Genomic DNA, 25,745 nt, shown 5'->3' with positions numbered 1-25,745 from the left:
AAATTTGATCAAGACTTCCTCCGGAATTTATGCCTTTGGAAACACGGCTGCCACAAATAAGTAATCAGAACATAATGTTGAATGATGGAAGGGCTGGACAACAAACGTTCTATTGAAGTAATAACCGACTGTTAACACTGAAACGAATGATACATTGGCCGAACGCAAGTTGTAAGCAAACTATTTGCTTTGTGCAAGAAGCGCCATCTAGCGATCATTATGTGTCAGTAACAGTGTCCTTGTCTAATGACTTGGCAGTCTTTTGACCGCCTAGCCGCGCTTTAAGTAGGTAAAACCAGCACGGCGCTCCTAGTAGGAAGTCACAGCGGTCAAATGGCACTTCAAGGTATAAGTAGGTCAAACCGGCATGGCGCTTCTAGTGTTAATATGAGCAAATTGCTGAGTAAAAGTCGCTTTATTGTTTATCAGATATGCTAATTCTAAGCAATATGGAAGATGTACAAAATTATTGTGATATCATGAAAATGTGAATCTCTGTGATCACACACACACTTTGAACAGTGAATTTGTCCTCTGCATTTAACCCATCCAACACACCTGTAATGAACCGGCACACCCTATGCAGGAGTAGTGGGCAGCAGCTGGGGGGCATTGGGGTTAAGTGCCTAGCCCACACCCCATGCAGGAGTAGTGGGCAGTGCCTGGGGGGCATTGGGGTTAAGTGCCTAGCCATGCATGTCAGTTCTGGGAATCAAACCAGCAATCCTTCGGTCTCTAACCTCTAGACCATGGCTGCCTGAAGAAGCAGCAGCAGAAGAAGAAGATGAAGAAGAAGAAGAAGAAGCGGCAGCTTTGTTTTATGCATTTGTCAGGGAAACTAATATTTAATACAAAACAAATTTTACATGTTAAAAAATGTGTGTCATAATTATTGCTACCCCTGCTTTTAATACTTTGTGCAACTCCCTTTGCCAAGATTATACCACTTAGTCTTTTCCTATAATGTTTGCTGAGGTGGGAAAACCGAGACCAAGGAATGTGAGGCCATTCCCCCATACAGAATCTCTGTAGATCCTTCAGAGTACTTCGTCTCCTCACCTCTACACTCTCCTCTTCAGTTCACCCCATAGGTTTTCAATGGGGTGTATGTCAAGGGACTGAGATGGCCATTGTAAAAGCTCCATTCTCTGGTCAGTGTACCATTTTGTGTGGACTTAGAGATATGCTTTGGATCATTGTCCTGCTTGAGGATCCAACCACTACCAAATTTTAGCCGCTTGACAGAGACAGCTAGATTTTAGTTTGACATCACCTGGTACATGATGGAGTTCATGGTGCTACGTATCCTAACAAGGTTTCTAAGCCTTTTTGAATTAAACCAGCCCCGCAACATTGCAGATTCACCTCAATACTTAAGGGTGGGGATCAGGTTCTTTTTTGACTGACCATTGCTCCTTGTACAACTGACCCGCCTCTGGTGCTCTATTTTTGCTTTATCTGAGCACAGAAACAGTTTCCAGTTAACGTTGAAATGACATGTAGCAACCATCAGGTGCTTAAGTTTGTGCTCTTTTAAAGGCAGAGGCTTTATGCCGACAAGCCTTCCAAGCAGCCTTGGAGCACCAATAATTGTAATTTGGAGACCTGCTGACCTCAAGATTTAATTATTGCCCAAAAGGTGGGTATTTTCAAGTGTGTAGCCATTTTTATCACCTTTGCTTGATTTATGAGGGTCAACAACCGTTTGTCTCATTTCATTTGGGTATACTTTTTTACCTCCCTCATGTTGATGAAAAACCTAGGGTGTTTGACTAATGTGTCACCCAATGTTTATATCCCACTTACACAGGAAGTCATAAATTACCACTTAAGAATTCCAAAGACAAATCTAAATTTAAAAACTAAAATCTGAATGGGAATATACATCTCTTGGAATCTAAGGGGTTTCAATAATTCAGTTATTCTAAAACTCTATATATCTATTCTAGTATGCACTTAAATATCTGTTCAATGCACGCACACACACACACACACACACACACACACACAAATATGTATGTGTGTATATATGTATATATATATATATATATATATATATATATATATATATATATATATATATATATATATACACACACATATATACATATATATACACATATATATATATATATAAAATGCTTATGGATCCAGTCCACATAAACTTGTAGCAAAAATGCTGACAAGATATAATGTTCCAGAGAGAATCAAAGACCTCATACTGGACTATTACAATAGTTTTAGCTTGAGATGCACCTCTGGGACAACAACATCAGCATGGCATCACCTAGACAAAGGCATCATCACTGGTTGTACCATATCAGTGTCCTTGTTTACCTTGGCGATGAACATGCTGGTAAAGTCAGCAGAAGTGGAATGTAGGGGCCCCCTGTCCAGATCTGGCATGCATCAACCTCTGATCAGAACCTTCATGGATGACCTGACTGTCACAGCAACATCAGTGCCAGGATGCCAGTGGCTTCTCCAAGGGGTGGAAAGGTTCATCACACGAGCAAGAGTTTCCAGCCAGCCAAATCCAGGTCCTTGGTCCTGGGGAAGGGAAGAGTGGTTGATAAGCACCACTTTTCTTTGGGAGGAGTCCAAATTTCATCGGTGTCTGAGAAGCCTGTGAAGAGCCGGGGGAAGATCTTCGACTGCACCCTGAGAGACGCTGTGGTGGTCCGGTCAACTTGTATGGAGCTGAAAACATGGCTATCGGCAGTGGATAAGTCAGGACTTCCAGGGAAGTTCAAGGCATGGGCTTATCAGCATGGTATCCTGCCAAGACCTCTCTGGTTGATATATGAGGTTCCAATGACTATCCTGGAGGGCTTCAAGCAAAACATCAGCCAGTTGCTCCACCAAAGAGCCTCAGCAGCATTGCCCTGTGCGGGCACACCAGCTGCAGCTTCCTTTCACTAGTCTGACAGAGGAATTTAAGGTCACCAGAGTCAGAGAGGTGCTACTTTATGGAAACTCAACCAACACCAGAGTCTCCTCTGCAGGCATTACAGTTAGAACTGGGATCATGCAACTGCCCGTAAGATCACCTAGGTGGAAGATTGGAAGTCAGACCTCATTAGACTCAAGTTTCTGATCCAGTCAGTGTATGATGTCCTACCAAGCCCATCCAACCTGCATTGCTGGGGTCTAGCCAATACCCCGGCATGCCCACTGTGCCTGGCAAGAGGTTCCTTGGAGCACAACTTGAGCTGCTGCCTGAAAGCCCTGGGAGAGGTACAGGTGGCGCCATGACCAGGTGCTGAAGGCAGTAGCTGACACCATCTGCACAGGAATCCAACGGAGCAAACATCAGCTCCCAACAGGGCACAACATCACCTTTGTCAGGGCAGGAGAAAAAGCTCAGGCGGAGCTCAGGGCCTCAACTGGGCTGCTAGCCTAAGCTCCTGATTGGCCACTGAAGGTAGGCCTAGGGAAGCAGCTGAAGTTCCAGGAACACATTGCGAGAACGACACTCAGCCCAGATTTGGTCTTAACATCTGATGGTTCTAAGCAAGTGTTCATGTTGGAACTCACTGTCCCCTGGGAAGACCAGATAGAGGAGGCCCACGAGTGTAAGAAGGCCAAATACTTCAAATTGGTAGAGGAATGTAGAAGGCATGGGTGGAAGGCCAGCTGCGAGCGAGGTGAGCTGCAGGGGATTTGCAGGTCAGTCTCTACCTCATTCACTCAGTTTCTTTGGCATTAGACGGTTGCAGAAAAGAAGAGCCAGCAAGAAGATCATCGAAGCTGCAGAAAAAGCACTGAGGTGGCTGCGGATCAAGAGGGGTGATCCTCTTGATCCGCTACTTGGACACAAGCCAGGGACTGATCACCCCCAGCTGGGTCACCCAGGTGAGGGTTTCTGATTATCTAAGATCCAAAACACCCTCTGACCCTGGGTTCATCACTGATGATGTGTTCAAGTTGCACCACCTGGTGTTTCAAAAACTGACAACTATTATTATAATTGCTTTCACTGTGTTTTGAAAATCTTCAGGCACATAAAATCAGTGGTGCAAGGAGAGAGGGATCACGGCAGACGTAGACAGATCAGTGAAGACTTCAGAAAAAAAGTGCGATAAACCTTTCCCTAAGATGTTCTTGTCAAAGGAATACATATTGCCTTAATTGCACTTTGCCAGGAATTTGCCAAGAGGTATTAAATTGCCACTTGAAATCCTCATTCAACTACGACAATATCTTAAAGCTGAATGTTAAATAAAGCACCCTCTAATTCATATTTTCTACTGAAGATATGTCAACTCAGTAACCATAATAAGGGACACTGGATAACCCAGACATATTAAAGCGTGTGTTGCAGGTCACATTCATTTAACTGTGCAACAGTACAATGACATGTATGAGAGCTTCTCATTACTCCATCATTTACAGTGATAACAGCGATACTGGTATGGGAACAAATCAGGCAGACATTCTGAGGACATTGTGGTTTCTCTAAGCTTTCAATCTCAGAATGGACCGGAGCCTGACAAGAGCTGTGGTGTTGGTCAGACCACTCAAAAGCAATCTGAGGGATAATGGTCTCCATCCAGGACTCCCTTTAAAAGGATCAGATAGGATCTCCACTGAAATTATAGTAATGGTATATAATCAATTGCCCACAACATAGAGGGTTCTTTCTGCAAAAGTCCCAACAATTCACAAACAAAAACAGCCTTTTAGACGTTCAGTGATGTGTCACTGGTTATGAGACATGGCCCATTCCCAGTACCTTAAGTGTGAGAGGAAGAGTTGCTGAGGAAGTGTTGATGAGGAACTTCATATGGGCTAAGAGATATGACTCACTTTGTAATCTGTAAGGGTCAAAAGTAAACTCTGGCTTTTCCACTTACGGGTAATGAAGATGAACATCTAGTGGCATTTCTTAGCAGTTCAGCTGAATGTGCCATTACTTAGGAGACATGCCCTTCTTTGTAATCTTTAAACATGAAAGGAAGTTATGATGTCTGTTTGGTAAATGGGCAATAGAAGTAACCAACCAGCCGTCTTTCTGTAATCCTGTGATCAGTCAGTTACCATGCCTCAACCAGCCAGTACAGTACCTAAACACTACCCCCCCCCTCCCCCAAAAAAACATATTATATAACCTCATGATGCCTTAACAAACTCACCCTTAAGTGCTTCTCCCAAAAAATCTGTGCAGTTGCCTCCAGTTTTGCCTAAATATGAAAGTGGAGGAGCAGCACATAAACAAACAAAAGTGGAGTCTGAAGAAGACCTTCCCCCATATACCACACATCACACATTTACACAGCACATCAACTGTATTTCAAACAGAAACTGGGTAACAGCTCTGGTTAAAAGGTTCACTCGTAAATGATGATTTCAGCAGAATGACATTGTGACAGCCTCAAGAAGCCTATGAAATAAATTGACTCAGCTTATCCCAGCACTGAAACACAAGACTGCAATGGCCAAACTAATGCCGTCTAGCTAGTTATATACACAGTGGAGTTCAGGTAAATATTTACAAGGGGGAACATTGAGCAGACCTATCATCTGTCAACACAGTGGGTCACTTTTACAGAAAGAGCATTCTCTTCCAGCTTTAGTGTGACCTCATGAAGTGGTAAAAGACCATCTTCATATATGGGCATTCAAAACTTCTTGTAGGATATCATTTTAGTGGTGTGAAGTGTATGGATGTGAGATGATCCATTTTAGCAACTATTTTGATTATATCATAATGTATGACACTGAGATAGACGGTAGTGCAGAACTCGGATCAATACATTATGAACACACCCATGGTAACACTTTTTTCATTAATAATTAAGGCACACCGGATATAGTGAAATTGCGTCTAATGACCAGTACCTTTCTGCTAGCTACTGACGTAGTTCCAAAAGTACATTTTCTGAGCCAACATAAACCCAAATTTGGTCAGTGACTCTCCCAGCGAATTCATCCTTAAACAATCACCCTTTGCCACTCAAGATTCGCAGGAAACGAGAAATGCAATGGTCGTGACTGTAATTAACCGCTGATGTAAGATTTTAAAAAGTGTCCAAATGCCTGCAGGCAACGCCCAATCACTTTGTGGTCGCCATGCATTCCCTCTCTGAATAGAACATTAACAAGAGCTGTTCGAGAGACCCCAGTTGCTCAGTAATAACGCTGGCATTCAGGTTGCCAAAATTAGTTGCCCAACAACACCTGTCGCTTCCAATGCTTTCACGGCAATGGAATGAAACATATTTGCGTAAAAATCAGTGGACGGGTTTGAAATAGAAGGTCAAGCGGTTTCTTTTTGTTTTTTAAAAGTCAAATTCAAATCAAATAAATTTACGTGGTTTGAAGCTGCCTTTCAGACGCCTAAACGGGTTGGTAGTGGACTGCGTTTGACGTTGCATGACTCGACTCATCAAACGTCAAACGTTTCGCTCTCATCAGAAACACTTGTGTCAAGGAGGGATATAAGCGACGGAAACCTCGTACCAGAGGTGGCGTACATTTGACTTAGAAACCAGTTATCTCAACTGTCTCCACCCAAGCTTGGACAGCCGTGACATGTGAAGACAGACGCTTCAATAATTCTTTAATTCCACACTGAAAAAAGATGATTGGATCCGTCGTTAAGAGACAACGCAAATACATAGATTTGATGTGGACGCTATTTCCACACATTTTCCTCATACTATCGCTTATGGCATACGCTGTTTTAGGAGCGGTGCTCTTTGAAAAAATAGAAGGAGGTAGAGACAATGAGACGAATAAGGATTACCAAAGGTTTTTACAATCCCTAGTGGTGACGGTCCATAATAATTCAGGTACGTTATAAAACTACTTTTATAGTGAGAAATAATATATTTAATAAATAATATTTACAAAGAGTATAGATGAGCCTTTCGACTTTTATTAAACTGCGATGGAAAAAGAAACACCGACAGTATTTCAGATGCTTAAAAAAACGTTTCATTCCAGTGACTTACTAAAATGAAATATTTCTGTTTTGAATGCACAGATAACTCTGATTTGCTCCTCAAAATAGAGGATAAGATCGAGAAGGATTTTCAACCTATATGGCTTCAGCGTCCAGAGAGATGGCATTTCTTTGGTTCCCTTTTCTTCTGTTGTACCGTTTTCACTACAGTAGGTAAGTTCTCCAGTTGCTCCTCTCAGATTTCCAGTTTTGCAGAGAAAATGATCAGTAATATGTACATTTTTCAGAGGAGCATAGCAGGTGGGTAACTTCTGAGATTGTAGCTGTGTGTGTGTGTGTGTTTTCCAATAAACAAGTGTGGTCACTGACTTTTAGCGTTTGGCCTGTCAGTAATTTTTGTCACTACTCTGCAACACTGTCTGTGTACTCACCATGAGATATTTATGTTCATTTCTTTGTTTGAAAAGCATTTGGACGCCAGTCAAGCTGACTGAGGATTCCATTAAATATGATGATAGTGTTCTTTCAGACCTTGTTTATGGGTTTTATCATTGTTTACATGAGAATCAATGCCCTTTGGTCTAGTTCATCTACTGTGCACATAGCACAGTAACCTGGTGTAACCAGGCTATAGATAAGAGAACTAGACTCAGTATATTATCCATCCATTTTTAAAGACACTACTGAGAATTGCTAAGAATAGAGGAAGTTTTTATTCTGCTGTGTCCTCTCAGACTTGTAGAAAAACAGAACAAAAATTTGCATATCTCAAGCAACATTTCACAGCAGATATGAACTGCTTGTACAGGCCTATTCCTAAAATACATCATGGTTTGTCCTTCCTAAAATATTTTTTTAATATGGAAAGCAGCCACATTATGTTCATAGTAGAATCCCAACAACTGCTTATGTTGCAATTAGCCCTACATGATGACTCTAACTTTGACTTGCTTTCAAACTTTATATCATTGCACTACCCTTTCAGAATGCAGTTGTTGTCAGTTTACTTTATTCCAGCAGTCTGTTTTTGTGAATGCAGAAATATTTTTTCAAAGAGAATGTAATAAAATAACTAGAATACAGAACCATCCCCTTTTTTCTGTGAAATGTTTAACAAAATTGCACAGATGCATACTACTTACAAAACATTTTGCAAGGTGCAAGTTTGCCAGTCATAGAGGTTAAAAATTCTTATTGACCTTGGATGCCCATTAAATTACTGAGCAAATAGGACCAGTGGTTGTCTTTCCTTTTCAAATAATGATGTAAATTTAAGAATTAAGGCTAAAAGCAGCATCATCTCTCCTTTCTCAATTTCTCAGTTCTCATTTAGGTATATTTGATTTGAGTTTGATACATTAGCTGAACTTTAATGAATGCGTATGATGTTGGACAGAATCCAGCTATTAAGTGTAGTCACTAGCTGCTGAAAGGGCATCCAGTAAAGTCAAATTACTAAATAATTAAGTTAAGTTTCCCTTATCGATCTACACAATGCAGAAATTTGACCTCTGCATTTAACCAAGCACACACACCCCCAGAGCAGTGGGCAGCCGCAGTGCCCAGGGAGCAGTTAGGGTCAAGATGTTCATTCACCCCCCGCCCACATTTTTTCCTGCCAGTGTTGGGAATCGAACCGGCAACCTTTTGGTACTTGCCTCTCTAACCTTTAGGCCACAGCAATTACACTCAGTTGTCCAATTGTGTACTGTTTTGAGTTAAATTCAAATGACTGTGAGCTTACAGCATATGTACTTCGTAGTGGCACCGAAGTGCATAAAGGTGTTTACTAGACAGGAAACACACACACACACACACTTTTTTTAAAGAATAAAAAGGGGGTTGGGGGCGGGGATGGTCCAGGCATGGTTTCTGAGCACAACATGGCAGTCTGTTTGGCTTCCTCACCCAAGACATCCATTATAGTGTCAGTCGAAGGGCATAAACTGTGTTGGTTTTGACTACCACTATGATAAATGGATTATTGATAGCTATTAAGGAGCCACAGGGAAGGCTATCAGGTCATTTTACATCCAGTGTACACATAGCCTCATTTTTTATATTTACTTAAGAAGGAATATTTGAGAAAGTGCATATGCTGAGATCAAATAATGGTTTTACAGTTTCCAATGTTTCTGGCTACAGTATGTTTCACTGAATCTGAATATGATGAAGACTATTGTAGCTGCATTTGGCTCATTGGGGTTTTGTGTAGAGAAAGCTCTGAAAAAAACTAGATAGACAGTAGTGGCGGGGAAAGTGCTTAACAGAAAACACATTCTCCATGATTAAGTACTATTACCTCATTGCATTCCACTTGCAGCGAATGAGCTAAGAAAATATCCAAAAACTGCACCCTAACACCTGCCATTTGCTTCATGGAATGTCTGCTTTCCATATGTACCAGACCCACATATCAGTAAAACACATTTAAGAGAGTTTTGATGACAAGAGTATCAAGTGTTTTTTCAGTCGAGTGCCTCTCACTTTATAATTGCATTTATTTTGAAAGCAAATTAGCTAATGTCGTTTTGAGTTATGATCTTCAGGATTGCCCCCTTACAAAGATTTCACATTTTCCTGCTATTTGAGTGATTAGTTCATTTCGGAGCACAAGTACAGGAATATCCCATTGGGGGGGGGGGGGGGGGGTGTGATATTTCAAATTGTTTTATTCACTGAAAACCCTTTTTTCACCTTTAACACAATCTATTTAATTTTCCCTAAACATAACTTAAAGATTTGAAAATTCTGGGAAGCTGCACATCCATAATCAAGCATGCAGTCCCATTTCTTATTCATAACTAGGGAAACAGTTAAAATTTTGTCCAGTTTTTGTGATCATCTTGATAAATAAAAGGTTTCATTATCTGAGAAGCGGAGGATGTGAAAAAAAGATCTTCTTGTTGTGATTTTAAGACAAATACAGTGCATGTGAGCAAATATGTAACTACGCACATTAATTCTCTCGGATTTCTAGGTTACGGCGAGATCTTCCCAGTCACTGTAGCTGGGAAGGTGGTGTGCATCTTTTATGCTATGGTTGGCATCCCACTCATGCTACTGGTCATCTCAGATGTGGGTGACATCCTGGCCGTGATGCTCTCAAGAGCTTATATCCGTCTGTACCGTATCCGTCGGCGGCTGTTGCGTTGCACTTGGAACCGTTGTCGCAACCAAGATAAGGCCTCTAAACAGCACCAGGTAATCTCTGGTGACAGCACCTACACCTTCAGCCAAGATGTAGTGATGTGTGAGCCTATGGACATACGTTGTGTGATCCGGACACAGAGATCTGTCAAGCGCAAGTCCATCCAGCTTCAAACCAACACTGAGATTTTTGACCGCATCATCGCCAAGGAGAACTTCACGCGTAATAGCCCACTGGCACGCTCCTGTTCCTGTCCTGAGCTAGACCGTATGCCTCGTTTGTCCAAAGACTGGGACTTTGCTAGCATTGGACAGGAGATGGATAAATTCAATGTGCCATTGATCCTCATCCTACTGGTTGTCTTTGCCTACATCCTTTTTGGTAGTTTAATCTTGCGAATCTGGGAGCGTGAGTTTGGCTTTTTTGATGCCTTCTATTTTTGCTTTATCACATTGACCACCATTGGCTTTGGCGATTTTGTGCCCCGCCACCCAAACTTCTTCATGCTGACCTTCATCTTTATCATTTCAGGTATGGCCATCATGTCAATGGCCTTTAAACTTGGTCAGTCACACATTGTGCGCTTCTACCATCGGGGCATGCGTTTTCTCAGCGGAGGGAAAGTAGCCAAGTACAATTTTCTGCGCAAAGAATGAGAATGTTTGTGGAGCATCGGACAAGAGTAAGATTTTGAAATCTTTCCAATTTCAGGCTTGTGCCATTTCAGTGAAGCTGATGCAAAATGCTTCCCCCGTCATGACTAGTTCAGTCCTCAACGTTTGCTGAGGTTAGAGTGGTATTGATCACTGTGTGGATATGATGCCAAGCTAAGGCAGCCACAGAAGGCAACAGGAAAATGCGTGTCTAAAAAGGCCATGCTGCTCAAAGTGGATACAAACTGTGAGGCTACAGAGAGAAATGCTGCTCATTTTAGTCACTTTGTATTACCATGAGTCCTTGCATGCGTAAACCATGATTTAAAAAAATATTTTGAATGACTAGGAATTGGAAATATTTAATAAATGGCTTGATTGTTAACCACTGTAAAGAGATGTATATGTAAATGATAGCAGTAGGCCCACTCAGTGCAAGCCTTGAATTCTAGTGTGTGGATATCGCCTTCACATACAATAAAAATGTATTATGAGGTACATATTAGATAAAGGGGGGTCTGGATGGCTTGTAATTTGGGCTAATGAATCTGTTAATATTTTGTGCTTGAATTGCCAGAGTTTTGTTTTAATTTCTCCAAACAGAAGGCTGTAAATCTTTTGCTGTTTGTTCAGTATGTATTACTATAACATTCATGAGTAATTGTCATCATTTTGTTTGCCAAAGTGATGAAGAGAATTTAGATCAGGGAATATGCAACTGAATGCTTTCATCACAATAATCAGTATGTAATAGTGTAATGATCTGCAGTAGTTAAATGACTGGTTATCCTGGATTAGACAAATGAATAAGTTAATTCTCTGTTATGTACTTGACTTACTGAAGACAGAAATCAAGATCTTCTCATAGTACCTGTTACTGTTTTTCTCACACTGAATAGCAGTGTTTATAATGTTGATCGCTCAAATAATGTCTTTCACTCCTGCACTGGTATTAAAGTACATTGAACAACTCAGCTCAGTGGTAACTGAATATTTCATGAGGCAAAACAATCTTGCCTTAAGAACATGCATACTGTGTCTCACTCATTTTCTTTGAAATTAAACATTGATGGCATCAGATAATAAGGCACATCAGTGATCATTCTTACCCTAGTATAATGGACAACAAATTTGAACAGCTGGATTTAATAAATTCCGCACTGAGAATCAATATGACAACAAATGACTGAGAAGAAATCTGATCATTTTGGGCATTGTGAAAGAAAGAAAAGTTTTGATATACAGTGCATTAATATTCTCAGTCATACTACATGTAAGCTACACCACAGAACGGTACATGTCAGAATAGTCTCAGTGATAGCAAATATTACTGTACAAGCTGTACAGTAACAGGTCAGTAAAATGAAAAGTATCTCTTTAGTACTGGTGGCCTGACAATACAGTCTCTCCTTCAAAGATTAGTAGATACTCTGTATTATACTCTGGGTGATAACACCCTTATTAATGTACAGATTCATTACGCTTTGCCTATGGAAGGGCCGGCGGGGGAAATTGTAATAGAACCACTGAAACAATATAAGGGCATTTTGAGTTCAAACTCAGGCAACAACTGTAAAAACGTGTTATTATCATTTTCGGCCCAGCCCCTACATAGACAGAAGTATCGCAGCCCTTCAGTTGAGAGAAAGTCTGTCTGATATCAAGAAAACGCTTGAATATATCGACGAGCTGCCTATGCATGCGTGAACAATGGCTTGATAGGCAAATCACGAGCACAAGAAACAGAAGAGGTCACGAGATGGCGCCATCGTACTGGAGTCACCAGGTGTCGAGCTCCAAGCCACTTGTAGTGCCTAAGCGGACGAACTGTCAATGCCACCGCGGTGGGTAATGGCGCTATTTAATTCTTACTTATTTTATTTTATTTTTTAAAATTATTGTTACTTCTTTTTTCAGGGGAGATTATCTGGAAATTATAATAAGCTAAGTGAACTCACTCTATAACCCTAATTGGACGTTCTCTGCGTTTTGTTTAGATAGAAGTCAATGTAGGCGTGTGGTGTCTTGTGGATTTGTGTTAACACTCAGTAAATTACAAAATTATTTTGTTAGTTCAAACTCCAGATGGAGTTTGTTCTTTTACTTATTTATTTCTTTATTTTATTTGGTGGTTTCATATTTGCACTCATTTGATGTTGCTTACAGTGGTCTACGTGCTGACATGACCCGGACAAAATTACTGCCAAAAAAATCCACGTGTATTTCACAGGTGCATTTACGTAGCTTCGTGTGTTTGCCCAAATAATGAACAATGCTTTATTTAAAATAGCTCAACTTTCTATCTTGCATAGAATTTTCCCTCATCCGACTCATGCGCATCCTGCGCAACGATGCAATTGGTGATGTTCATGACTGACATCGGCTATGTGACGTCAAAGACCAGTCAAGTAACTAAAACGCCCCGCATCCAACGTGCCTTTTACCACAGTTGTGACAGTAAAGCGTATTCTAAATGTGCATTTAAGGTAAGGAAACAAACGCTTGATGGATTGTGTTTAAAATGTTGATTTTTAGTATGCTAAATTTTAAGACATTCGTTTAATGTCTGTCTACTTGACATTTTCCAAGAGAACATTTGCTTTTAAAAGTGATGTGTCAGACACAACTCTTTTTACTTTTAAAAAGTATTTAACTCTGCATCATGTGCTGGTTGCACAGACGGTCCCTAATATGCATCATTTTCTTTCACTGCAGGAGGGGATTTGCTCGCTCTTTCCCATTTGGATCTTATAAAATGGGAGTTCTAGACGCACTGAGAGATTTTAGTCTGTTGACATGGCTTAGAGAAGGAAGACAGTCTCGAAGGCTGATTTTGTTAATTGTTTTCATCGCTTTATTGTTGGATAATATGCTGTTAACGGTGGTCGGTAGGTACAACTATTATTTTCCTCACACCTGTTACGTACATCTGTAAATACTCAGATATTGCATATGTCTTGAAGATGTGTTAGGTTTTGCGTGTACAATAAACTAGTTATTCATATGACGCCAGTCTCATATTGTGTTGCACAAAAGAGAGAGAGAGAGAGAGAGAGAGAGAGAGAGAAAGAGAGAGCAAAATGAAACGGGGGGTATGTTATACCGCTATTCTTATTCGAACCAGTTAAAATGTAGGCTACAGTTATTATTTCTCAGACGTACATATGGATTTGATTTTTTTAATGTGTTGTCAGAGGCATAGTTGAAGCTTGATATTTTAAGAAGGGAGACGGGAAAAGTAAGATATGTTTGAGGCTTAGTTTTCTGAGTATGCACAAACGCTTTGAAGATGTCCCAATTTCGCAATGGTCAACCATTGTGCTTTTACAAAATTATTTTTTACATTTGTAGGGAACATCTCTACCCATGATGCTGATGTTTGTAAAATTTTGGGCCTCTGAAAGTGTTTCTCATTTATACATTGATCGGTTGATTCTCATTTATATATTGATTGGTTGATTGATTGATTGAGTGAGTGAGGTCCATAACTGTCAGTAGGCCTACTCGTGAAATTATGACACCCCTTAAATTTTTTATGTTTGAGCGCTGATCAAATACGCATTTAGGGGGTATTCCTCAACATTGTCATAAACTGTTATATTGATATAAAAATTTTTGGACACGTGTTACACCACTACATTCTAATTGAACTTGGGAAAATATGACACAAACCGAAAAACATTATTAGGAATGATTCCCAGATGTTGGCTGAAATTCTTTTCTTGTTGCGCTAGTTTGAATCCTAAATCACTGACACGTTTGGTTCCCCTCTACATGTTTTGCAACGCATTTTAAACCGAATGGGAGTAAGGACAAATGAATCTCAAATATGGTCGTATTTTTTAGACATATTAGACTGAGCACTTACAGCTGTGACCTGTCCAAGAGCCTCTTTCGCAAGACTGGTCGCAGTTCATCTGAATTAAGCAATCATTTCCTTGAAAACATTGTCACTGCTACTAGCACTACACTCTCTCCTCTTGATTAAATGTGACATTAATGCTCGTAAAACTGGCAGCATTTGGATACGCCATAGCGCCCGCGGACATGAGGGCGGCTCTTAAACATGACAAGTACATAGTAGACTTAAAGGTAGCCGGCGATTTAAACAGAGATGGACCAACCACAGGAAGGGATTTGATATGCTTTTTCTTTGACACAGATAGTATGTGTTTATTTGCTTGAACTCATTGTGCTTTTGTAGGCCTACTCTTTTAAATGTTTATTTTGAACTCAGCTACTGTCTGGCCTCTAGAATGATTTCAGGTGTGGACTCACAATATGTTTGTTATTTGCGTTTTTGAATGTGTAATTGTACTCCAGTTGCCTCTGCTACTTAAAATCAATGTGTTTCAGCACATTTGTTATTTCTATTCTATGTCAAAGTGCTATCAAATGGTATTTAATCACACAAACACAACTGGTTCTCAGTAACATATTGGTAGCCCCTTAGTTCAAAGCAGATTGATCAGAAGATAAACAGTAAGAAAGCTTCCCGTATCCTCTATACATGATATTTCTAAGTAATGCCACTGGCTCTCTCTCTTTACCAGTAAGTAGTTATGCTGTAAACCATACTGAAATGTTTTGAGATAATAATTGTTGTTTCTCATTGGCAGTACCTATTATCCCCAGCTACTTGTATGCAGTGGACGATGAGGCAGCCTCCACAGCCAAGACTAACTCGGTCACCTCATACACACCTTCCGGAACATTCCAGACAATTGTGTCCCTCTATGACAATTCTACCAAAACGACCAGTGGTGGAGCTGAGCTCACCACCGTTAAGCCACTGAGCCAAATTCCATTCACCTCTACTGCAATAACTCCACACAATACGACCGACTGCCCCAAGGGTGATGAACAACTGCTTAATGAGAATGTAAAAGTGGGGCTGCTGTTTGCATCCAAAGCCACAGTGCAGCTGCTTACAAACCCTTTCATAGGGCCTCTTACAAACAGGTGGGTCCACAAGAGTTTTGTGTCTTTAGGACCCTTGATACATCTTATAGTCCATACACCGATGATGCCAACATGCCAAAATTGTTAACAGAAAATTTCTTAAATCATCTTCTGTTTCAGCATCGTTATGAAAATTATGTCTGAATGAATTTACTGCTTCCTGTGGTTCAGTAACTCTTGTTTTTAATCATCACTCAAAAAATTTTTGTTGTTGATTGTCACAAACTCACAGAAATGTTTATTGTTCAAATGTGAGCCTGTGTTAATTTTAAAACTGTCAGGCTCTGAAAATAGAGCATGATTTTGTTATGATGACTTTAATTGATGGCTGTACAGACTAGGAGAGTTCGTCTTCCAGACATACATGGTTTGTCTCCAGGGTTACACTGTCTCTGTCTGTTCAGAAGCATCGGGTGACTCTGTGAAACATCCTAAACATCCATAACAAAACAGTTATTTGTTTGCTTTTTGCTATGTTTCAAACATCAAAAATAGTGTCTTTTTTTTTATTATCAGAACGACAGACAAATATCCTTTTGCTAGTTTTATCATGGCCAGTTGCTAGTTTTATCATGGCCTCTGTGAGGGAGAGTGAAGATATTATAGATCCAAGATATACAAGATAGTTCTCAATTTAACATGCTTCATATAATATGGCTGTGCATGTGTAAACATGAAAAAACACAATTATTCCAGATGCATTTTACTGTAATAGGGAACAGTATCAACCAGCAGAAGCTGCCTTCCTCTGAGCGGTAAAATTGGCTTTAACTGAAGCGAATATCAAAGCCCTATTATTTTCCACATTCACCTTCTGCATGAGAGAGGACAAAGCATGCTAAGTCATGCATGGCAGATGTATGCCGAGCCCTGTGAATCAGCTATTACTCAGCACTGTCACAGGAGCATAACCTTGGTGTTGAGCAAATGTTTCATGTTTAAAATCCCCATTAAACATATTGGCTGTCACCTAAACCTCACTATGATTGTATATTACTTCATTTTTTCCAACAGCAACTTTGTCTTTAACCGATTTCATGCCCTTTTGCAGAATAGGCTACCAGATCCCAATGTTTGCTGGGTTCTGTATTATGTTCGTCTCAACAATCAGTAAGTGTGTCATACCTCCTCTGTTCTGGATAGATTGAAGAGCATACAGTTTACTGTCAGTGTATGTTTGTGATGGATCTGTTTATGTTTTTTTTTCTTTTTTGTCTTCTTTTCTTAATTGTGATTGTTGTCAAGTGTTTGCCTTCTCATCGAGCTACGCTCTGCTGTTTCTGGCCAGATCTCTACAAGGTGTTGGTTCATCCTGTTCATCAGTGGCTGGTAAGTTCTTTATTAGTATAGTTCAGCGTTTTGGTCCATGTCATACAAACATGACAAGTAGACATCATAATAATCTCCTTCATAATATCTGATAAATATGAATCAATTATCCAAAATCATGATGGTTAAGAGTGCAACTGCCCATAATACTAGATCTTATGAGAGTAGGATATCATATTTTCTGCTTTACTAAAATACATAAGATGTATGAAAAATGACTGAGACAAAGTCCTATGCTGCACAGGTCATAGGAGCGAGAGAAGTGACAAGGACGTTGTCTAACTGAATATAAGGCTTTTCTCAGGGGCATAACAATCTTGCAACACGAAAATGAACTAATTGCTCCTCAGTTACTGACATCTTTTCTTCTCTACTGTATGTCTAAACTCTGAATATTATATCTTTAGGGATGGGGATGCTGGCAAGTGTGTACACTGATGATGAAGAAAGGGGCAACGCTATCGGGATTGCATTAGGAGGACTTGCCATGGGAGTTCTGGGTAAGTATATTTCTATAAGTGTGTCTTCTATTTAGAAATGCAAGAGGGTCTAGTTATACAGTGTAAACACAAAATTGCTCGAGAATACTTAATGAGTAGGAGACTGTCACTAAGCTGTGTCAGATGTCCTATCATGTGATACACTATATGTAAAATTTTGTTTGGCTGTGCTAATATTTGTGATGCTATGAACAATAATCAACAAAACACCTATATGACTGTGATGACAGCAAACCCGGTTTGTTGCACCATAATCTAAAGTGATAATGTGCCAATTATAGATTATTATGTTTTGTTTTGTGGTAGTTGGCCCTCCCTTTGGCAGTGTAATGTATGAGTTTGTAGGGAAGACAGCTCCCTTCCTTATCCTGGCAGTGTTGGCGGTGTTAGATGGAGGTCAGTAAAAGTTTTAGATCCCTTTTGCATCTGGCTCTCGCTCTCTCTCTCTCTCTCTCTCTCTCTCTCTCTCATACACATACACACACAAACACACACAACCACACATACACGCAACTAATTGATTTCAGGCTAAAAAGCACTTGTTGTATACTGTGACAGTGCACTAAAAAGTACAGTGGAAATATACTGAACACATTGTAGTTGAACTGAAACATCTCTGATTCGATGATTACCATTCTGTTGCCAATTGATGTTAAAAAACTCTGTTGTGTCTCTGAACAGCTCTCCAGTTGTTTGTTCTGCAGCCATCAAAGGTAGAACCGGAGGTGAGTTATGTTGAGTTAGACCTGAGCTGATTATCAAACAAATAATGTCATTGTTTTTACTGCTTCACTCTCAGAGAACAATCCAACACTCCTCTCAGGTTCAGCTGGAACTTGAATAAAATCCTTCATCTTTTAAGCTATTTGTGTGCTTGGGTGTAACATTGAAAAGCATGTGCTGAATAAAAAAGTCCCCCTGTACAATGGAAAATAAAAAAGACCAACATGACCACCTGACTCTCAGCTGTTCAGAAACTGGTTGGAGACAAGAAATTGAATGAAATTGAATAAAAAGCAAATAAAATCTTATTGGCTCTTATGAACTGGACAGTTATATGTAGTTTAATTCTAGGGAAGAATGATCACTGAAACATGGAAATAGTGAATGTTCATGGGATAAGGTCAAGTGTGATATCTTAGACAAGAGATGAGTAATGCTAGTCACAGCACCCTGCTTTGATGTTTGTCTGCATGATTATTCCAGTGAGGAATTGCCTTCCATTTTGTTTTCATATTAAAGCTGCATTGTGGGGATTTAGGTTTGTGATGCCAAATGTTTCTCCGTCAGGGGAAATGTAAGCCTCAAATGTTGATCCTATCACAACTCTCCATGACTTTGATTAATGGGACAGATCTGTTTCAGTCATTGATGGGATAGTTTTGGCCAAGATGAAGCATCCCTGAGTGAATAGTTTGTTGCTGTGACAGCTAGATTGCTGTGAAAGCTAGATACTTTGTAAATGAAGATTTTTGTGATCTGGACCGAAGGTAAAACTGGATAAAGTTAATTCTCAAACAATTGAAAATAGGCAATATGATGCTTACTGTCTATACTTGATAGCATTAAACACGTAGTATAACCAGCAGAGGTTTCTACCTTTGTTACAGTGGGAACTCATAAGCTAGGCAGAGAGAGATGATTATCATTGCCACAGAATACACGCTCGGAAAATCAGCTTAGTTGATGGTGCTCTGCAGACAAATTTAAAACCTTCATACACAAATGTGGACAAAAGAAGTGTTTTGTATTAAAACTAAGAGACTTGAGTTGGTGAAACTGACAAATGCCTTTCTTTTTTTGGCCAATCATTGTAGCCACCTCGTTCATTAGCCAGCATTAAAAAGACTGCGGCCTCAGGTGTGTCTACAATGGAGTGTGGAGGCTGAATTGGCGTGGTTGCTCTTTGTCAGGCATGACATGTCCTTAGATAACAAGTATACATAAGAAAGCGGCGTGAAAGTAAGTGATGTAATTAGACTAATTATCTGTTGCTGTTAGGTGACAGCTCTGTGGGTAGGAGGCTGAAAGAGCCTCTTCCCCAAAAGGTACACAAGAGGAGTATTCAAACGCAAATACGGATAAATTAATTTGTGGTAACTAATCAGTGCATATTTTTTTCCATCTCCCAATAAACTTGCACTGAAGTCACACAACAAATACTGAATGTACCTGTTGCAATGTTGGAACTCTAGATTAGTAAGATAGACAATGTTACCTCAAAATTATTTCTGTGTTAATTTTTTTAGTCATATCTTGTATTTTTTCAGAGCCAAAAAGGAACCCCACTACTGACCCTAATGAAAGATCCATACATCCTAATCGCTGCAGGTAAGAATATAGACCAAGAAAACACTGAACATATTATTTTGTCATACTCTCCCTCTCACTGTCATGGGCTGCTCACTGTAAACACTTTGAAACTCCTTTGAAACATGATGTCACGAGACACTAGTGTGTGTTCTCAGTGGCAAAAACCTTGGCCTCAGATCTTCATACAAAGAGGTTTTGTGCTGGACAGATAGGTTGTGTAAGATTGGGTCACAGTATTATTTGTAAGGAGAGTGGCTGCGTGTGTGTGAAACGCTGAGGGGTGTTAAAAGGGGTCATCACTCCGTCAGAATAGGATGAGCGTGTATGTGACGAGGGTGTGTTAGACTGGAGTGTCATGGCAAAACACATCTGTGTGTCACTGCTCATCCTCCTCCACTTCAATTACCGACCATCCGTTGAGGGGCTAGCTAATACTGGGTATTATGTCGAGAAAGAGAAAAAGATAAGAGAAAAGGAGAAGGTGGGTGGAGGGAGAGGGGAGGGGAATGGGAGGAAAAAAAATTCTTTATGTGAAGGTAAGAAGTGATAGGTCAGGGATCCACTTATCCTCAATTGTGTTCTTTTTCTTTCTCTTTCTCTCGCAGGCTCCATTTGTTTTGCCAATATGGCTATCGCCATGTTGGAGCCAGCCCTGCCTATTTGGATGATGGAAACAATGTGCCCCAGAAAATGGCAGCTAGGTATGAGTGTCTTCTATGATTGACACCTTACTGTGTCTAAGCCAGAGGATAGATTCACTCTGCTGTGTAAATAGTTAAGAAATAGCATTAGTTGAGAAGTAGGAGGAACATGAAATCTGTTTGCTCTAAAACTGTCATGTAATTTGTGAGCAGAAGGCTAGATTTTAACTGTAATGAGTTAAAGTTACAACAGTCATGTGTGCTATACAGAGGAACCCAGAGGAGGGTCATATATTTTAAAGGTTTTTTCCCCCTTACACCCATCCCTGTCATTGTTTTAGACAAGATGTGGATAGACCCATCAGACTGAGCTGGAAGCTACTGTCTGAAATACTGTTTTTCTGTTGGTTTTTTAGGGAGTCTAATTCAGTTTTTATTGTGTTCTGCATTAAGCTGTCTCACGTTCTCCATGCAGCATGTAGTTGACTCAGACTGTACACTGAATTGTGGAAGAATAATTTGCATATTCTGAATCTTGGCACACATTGTTCAAGCATTGTTTTCTTGTTGGCTATATTTTCTTTGAGGTTTGATAATGAGTGTGCGGACAGACAGAAGAGGGTATGTATGTGTGTGTGTGTGTGTGTATGCACATGTGTGTATGTGTAGTGTGTGTGTGTGTGTGTGTGTGTGTGTGTGTGTGTGGTGTGTAAGGGGGAAGGGGGATATCGAGACCAGGCAGGATATTGGGGTGTCATTGGCTGGTGAGAGGAGAGCGAGAGGCTTCATTACTGTGTCTGTGAGACGTAGAAGCCCAACGATCAGACTGATAATGCGCCTTCTTATCTCAGTCCTCTCTCATCTTCTCTCTCTCCCTCACTCTCATTCTCTCATTCCTTCCACCTCTCTCCTTTTCTTTTTCCCTCTATCCTCTGCCTCATTCTCTCTCTCTCTCTCTCTCTCTCTCTCTCTCTCTTTCTCTCCCTCTCTTTTCTCTTTCCATTAGGTGTTGCTTTTGTGCCAGCCAGCGTCTCCTACCTTATTGGAACCAACATGTTTGCTGTTCTTGCACACAAAATGGGAAGGTATGGAGGGAAATTACACCTCCTTTCTTTCCTTTTTCTTATCTTCTCCACACTGTTATCTGTTTCCGGTGCAGCACTGAGCGAGTCTAAATGAGATTTTTTTTGTTTTGTTTTTTTGGCATTTTTTGATATTTGCCTTTTAATAAAGCTTAGGAGGTCTCTGTGGGATTATTGATACAGGGACAAGAGTTAGATTTGATGATGTTCAAACTATTATGGTAAATATTTTTTTTCCTTTTGACGTTATGCAGTATGCAGTATGCTAAATTTTGTTTTTGTTAGAAACTTATATTTCAACAATGTTTGTATCAGAATAACAATATGCGGATGTAGGCTGTGTTTACATTGGCTCTGTCCTGATGTATTTTCTCCTGCTCTGCAGATGGCTGTGTTCACTTATTGGCATGCTGTTGGTGGGGATCAGCATACTGTGTGTAAGTTCTACCGCCAAGCCTGTGGAGATAGCATGAAAAGAAATACCATGTCATAGTTCTGTCTCTAGAGCAGCCATTTTGGCTTTTCTGCAGAGACAATCTGATAGCAAGACACTCTGAAGCAATAGAGACTGTATTCACATTAGAAAGCCACTGATGTTTACATATACAGAGAGAACGGTTTTGAGATTTACTAAAAAAGTTCAAGCAAGTACAACCCGAGCTTAATTTTTTGCCATGTTGAGCACTGAATCTAATGAGAACATAAAGCCCTTGCCTGACTCTTTCCCCCCATGTCCGTCCTATTGGGCAGGAAGCCGGCACGCTTTCTCATAATGTCTTATCTAATTAGACTCCCAATCCCAGTCTATATCCTCACGGGTGCTGGGAATTCAAGTTCACAGAGGAGTCAGCTGAACACTTAGACTACTCCTTAAGTCTGGGAATAAAAAGGAAATTTGCCACAGGCAAGTTTCATTCTGGAAGACCTGAAATATTATGTTTCTGTCACACAAGAATGTACGACACTGCACTATTTCTCTTATGATGTGTGATATGCACAGTTTAGAAATGTATGAGAGGTACTTTTTCATATTCCTCAAATATGTATTCTGTGTGTGTGTGTTTTTTTTTAATAATGTCAAAATATATTGATAAATGTAAAGCACATTTTGAAATAAAAATACTTTAAGAAATATACATTGAAACACATGGGTTGAATAAATACTCTGTGGTATATTACTGTGGTATGAAGAAGAATACTAAGTCCTTTTTTAGTTAGAATTTGTATTTTGTTGAATCTTGCAGAGCATAAGACCACATAAATGAAATCTGGTTTGAGAGCTGTTAGCTTGGAAATCTGGATTCAGAAAGTCACGCAGTTGCTCTTCAGTGACTTGTTATTTTTCCTGTCGCTCTCGAAAACTGAACCTGTGACCCAGCGGTTCCTGTAAATCTTCCCTTCCCTCCTGACCTTTCAGATGGGCTGGAGGGAAAGATGTTTCACAGTGTATAAATGTTTAATATGACTACACTGACAATATTAAATATATAACTTTAGGGATAATATTTCATCAGTATATTCCTTACTGTACTCCCTACTATATTTTCTTAAAAATATTGGTATTGTGTTGTTTTTAATATTTATGCTGTATGATCTGCCGCTATGCAGCACTCTCCATGCGGTGTATACATATACTTTGTGTTATTAACTTTTCTAATCTTCTTTGACCTTTTGATATACCTCGCTATGCTCTGTTTCCACAAAGGTGCCTCTTGCCAAGAACATATATGGACTGATATTACCAAATTTTGGAGTTGGTTTTGCCATTGGTGAGAATGTTAAATGCAAGGCTTTTATAATTTATGCTTTAGTTTTCTTAAGTGTCAATGTCTTTGTTTTTATACTGTATTAAATGTTGAATTAGATCAATAATAAAGGAGTTACCAGCAGCTTAATGGTAGTGAGAAATTACTGTGGTTTTGAACAGGCATGGTGGACTCCTCCATGATGCCCATCATGGGTTACCTGGTGGACCTGCGGCATGTCTCAGTATATGGCAGTGTATATGCCATTGCTGATGTGGCTTTCTGCATGGGCTTTGCTTTAGGTGAGCTACATCTGAGAAAGTAATCATTTTCTACTGTTAAAATTAATCCCTGTTCTGCAGGACTTTTGCAAGTCATATCTTTGAAGTCAGACTTTGAAGTGCACAACTTTTTTTCCAATCATGACTAGAAAAATTACTCCCCACACCTGAGAAAGTTGCATTTTAAAGGATCTTATAGGACCTTAAAAGACTTGACTAAGTAATGGTAATATAGGAATAATTCCGTGATGTCAAAACAAAGAGGGAGTGGGGAGCAATTTCGGACTTCCTTTCAGAAGATGTATCTGCTTGTAACCTCCTCTTCTGTCTGTCCTGCAGGCCCATCAGCCGGTGGGGCAATAGCACGGAGCATTGGCTTCCCATGGCTCATGACCATCATTGGCATAGTGGACATTATGTTTGCCCCACTCTGTTTCTTCCTCAGAAACCCCCCAGCCACAGAAGAAAAGATGGTGAGTTAAACTCCAGATAATTTTCAGACTACACTGTAATAACAACAGAAAAGTTTCTAGCATTTACTAAATTGAAACGGTTTGTATACATATTTACAAACCTATATATTAGTTACAAATCTTTGAATGTGGTCATGATGATTTTGTAAGTATTCTAGATTAGTCTGGAGGTGGGAGAGAGAGAGAGGGAGAGAGAGAGAGCTGTTTCTGTGATGTTTAGCATAGGGTAAACAACACTAGGGAACACTAAGCCTAGCAAAAGATATAGACATTGTAGTACATTAAACATTTTATAAAAATTGTAAATGGCTTTCACTGTTTTGCAGATGTTGGATAATCTTGTTCTCTACTGGATTCTTTTGTTATTTACAACAGGAGTTTTAGCTAATACATCAAATTATTTGATAATTTCATTACTCACTTTTTTTTAATATTAATTACAGTGTTTCATTCTATGTCTGCTGATACTGGCGTTTTGTTTTTAGGGCAGATTTCAAACTACAACATAATTGAGTATGACTGCAATTGGAAATAACATTATACAAACGAAAATATTACACAGGATGCCCTCAGAGAAGGATCAAAGAATGAGATTTATTGAGACAAACAACATTTGCCCTCAAAATTGCCTTTGATCAAAGCTTCATTGAACTCTCTGCGTCCTTTTTAGTAAACACAAACAGCAGTCTCTCTGAAGTTTGGTTTGAGAAAAACAAACTGCTAAAGCCATTTGGACATGTCTGTGCTTGTCATCGTTTTTCCTTAGCCTTCAACAAACTGTTCTCCCTTTTCTCAGGCCATTCTGATGGACACCAACTGCTCAATGAAGACTCGCTCATACTCGACACAGGGCACGCACTACCAAATGGGAGATGACATGGAAACGGAGAGCGATGAGTAACCACAACCATCCACCATGTATGTGACCTTCTAGAATATCTATTTTGTTGTATTAAAAAGAGGGGAAAAAAATCAAAGACTTTAAACAAAATCATGAGGCTGATACTTCTTGTGTAAATGGTCCCCATGCCTGTTCTGCTCTGTACTGTGTCTTTGTTGATGTTCTGCTGAAGCAAACCAAAGTTGTCCGTTTCACCATCACCCTGTGCTCATAAACAAATGGGTTATGAGCTGAAAACGTTTAGCCAATAGCCTTACCTAGACTTAAGAGAGTTTGGAAAGTCACAGGGGTACTACAAGAGTTAAAATGGAGCTATGAATATATGATACAACTGTTTTTACATTTTCTTAAAATATCCAACTAGGTTTGCAAAGAGCTTGAAATCTTTTGGCCTTTTGTCAGTTACTCAACAACAGACACAGAAACTAAGACATTGTAATGTACTGCATAGAGTTTTATGGAATTTACTCGAGAGTTAAAAACACTCTTACATGGGGACTACTGTATGGGTACACATTAGTGAGTTAGTTTGTTCTGTAGTTAGATATGACTAGCTATTCTGTGAGAGAAAAACAGCTATGTTACATGTATATCTACCATATCATAGAATAGATTTTTTTGGTATGACCAGATAATAATCCTATAATAAACATATCTTTTGCTCACACTCTCACAACTTGAATTTAGGAATATCTGAAAAAAATCCATTTTCAAAAAATCCCTATTTAATTTGTAAGTTGGAGAGGTTATTAGATGTCTACTGTTGTCTACATTGCAGTTTGGTTTGACATTAGTTTATTGCTTCTG

At 39.7% G+C, this 25,745-nt stretch overlaps 2 protein-coding genes across 2 annotated transcripts; both read left to right on the top strand.

The window, feature by feature from the left end:
- The first annotated feature begins 1,123 nt into the window (after window positions 1-1,123).
- On the top strand, window positions 1,124-10,714 carry kcnk18 (potassium channel, subfamily K, member 18). The gene is made up of 4 exons (XM_030787442.1): window positions 1,124-1,169; window positions 6,624-6,794; window positions 6,989-7,120; window positions 9,888-10,714. Exons 1-4 carry the CDS (start codon window positions 1,124-1,126, stop codon window positions 10,712-10,714), a joined length of 1,176 nt encoding a protein of 391 aa, XP_030643302.1.
- Window positions 10,715-13,466: 2,752 nt separating this feature from the next.
- slc18a2 (solute carrier family 18 member 2) lies at window positions 13,467-24,938 on the top strand. Its single transcript, XM_030786959.1, has 15 exons — window positions 13,467-13,599; window positions 15,331-15,673; window positions 16,725-16,783; window positions 16,919-17,002; window positions 17,410-17,502; window positions 17,809-17,898; window positions 18,184-18,227; window positions 19,773-19,833; window positions 20,421-20,516; window positions 21,463-21,541; window positions 21,924-21,975; window positions 23,244-23,307; window positions 23,466-23,585; window positions 23,904-24,037; window positions 24,834-24,938. The coding sequence occupies exons 1-15, from the start codon at window positions 13,467-13,469 to the stop codon at window positions 24,936-24,938; spliced, it is 1,557 nt and encodes a 518-aa protein (XP_030642819.1).
- Window positions 24,939-25,745: the final 807 nt, after the last annotated feature.

Source organism: Chanos chanos, chromosome 10, assembly GCF_902362185.1.
Source record: "Chanos chanos chromosome 10, fChaCha1.1, whole genome shotgun sequence".
Lineage (NCBI taxonomy): Eukaryota > Metazoa > Chordata > Actinopteri > Gonorynchiformes > Chanidae > Chanos > Chanos chanos.
The sequence above is the reverse complement of the archived record's forward strand: the minus strand, read 5'-3'. Positions and strand labels throughout refer to the sequence as shown.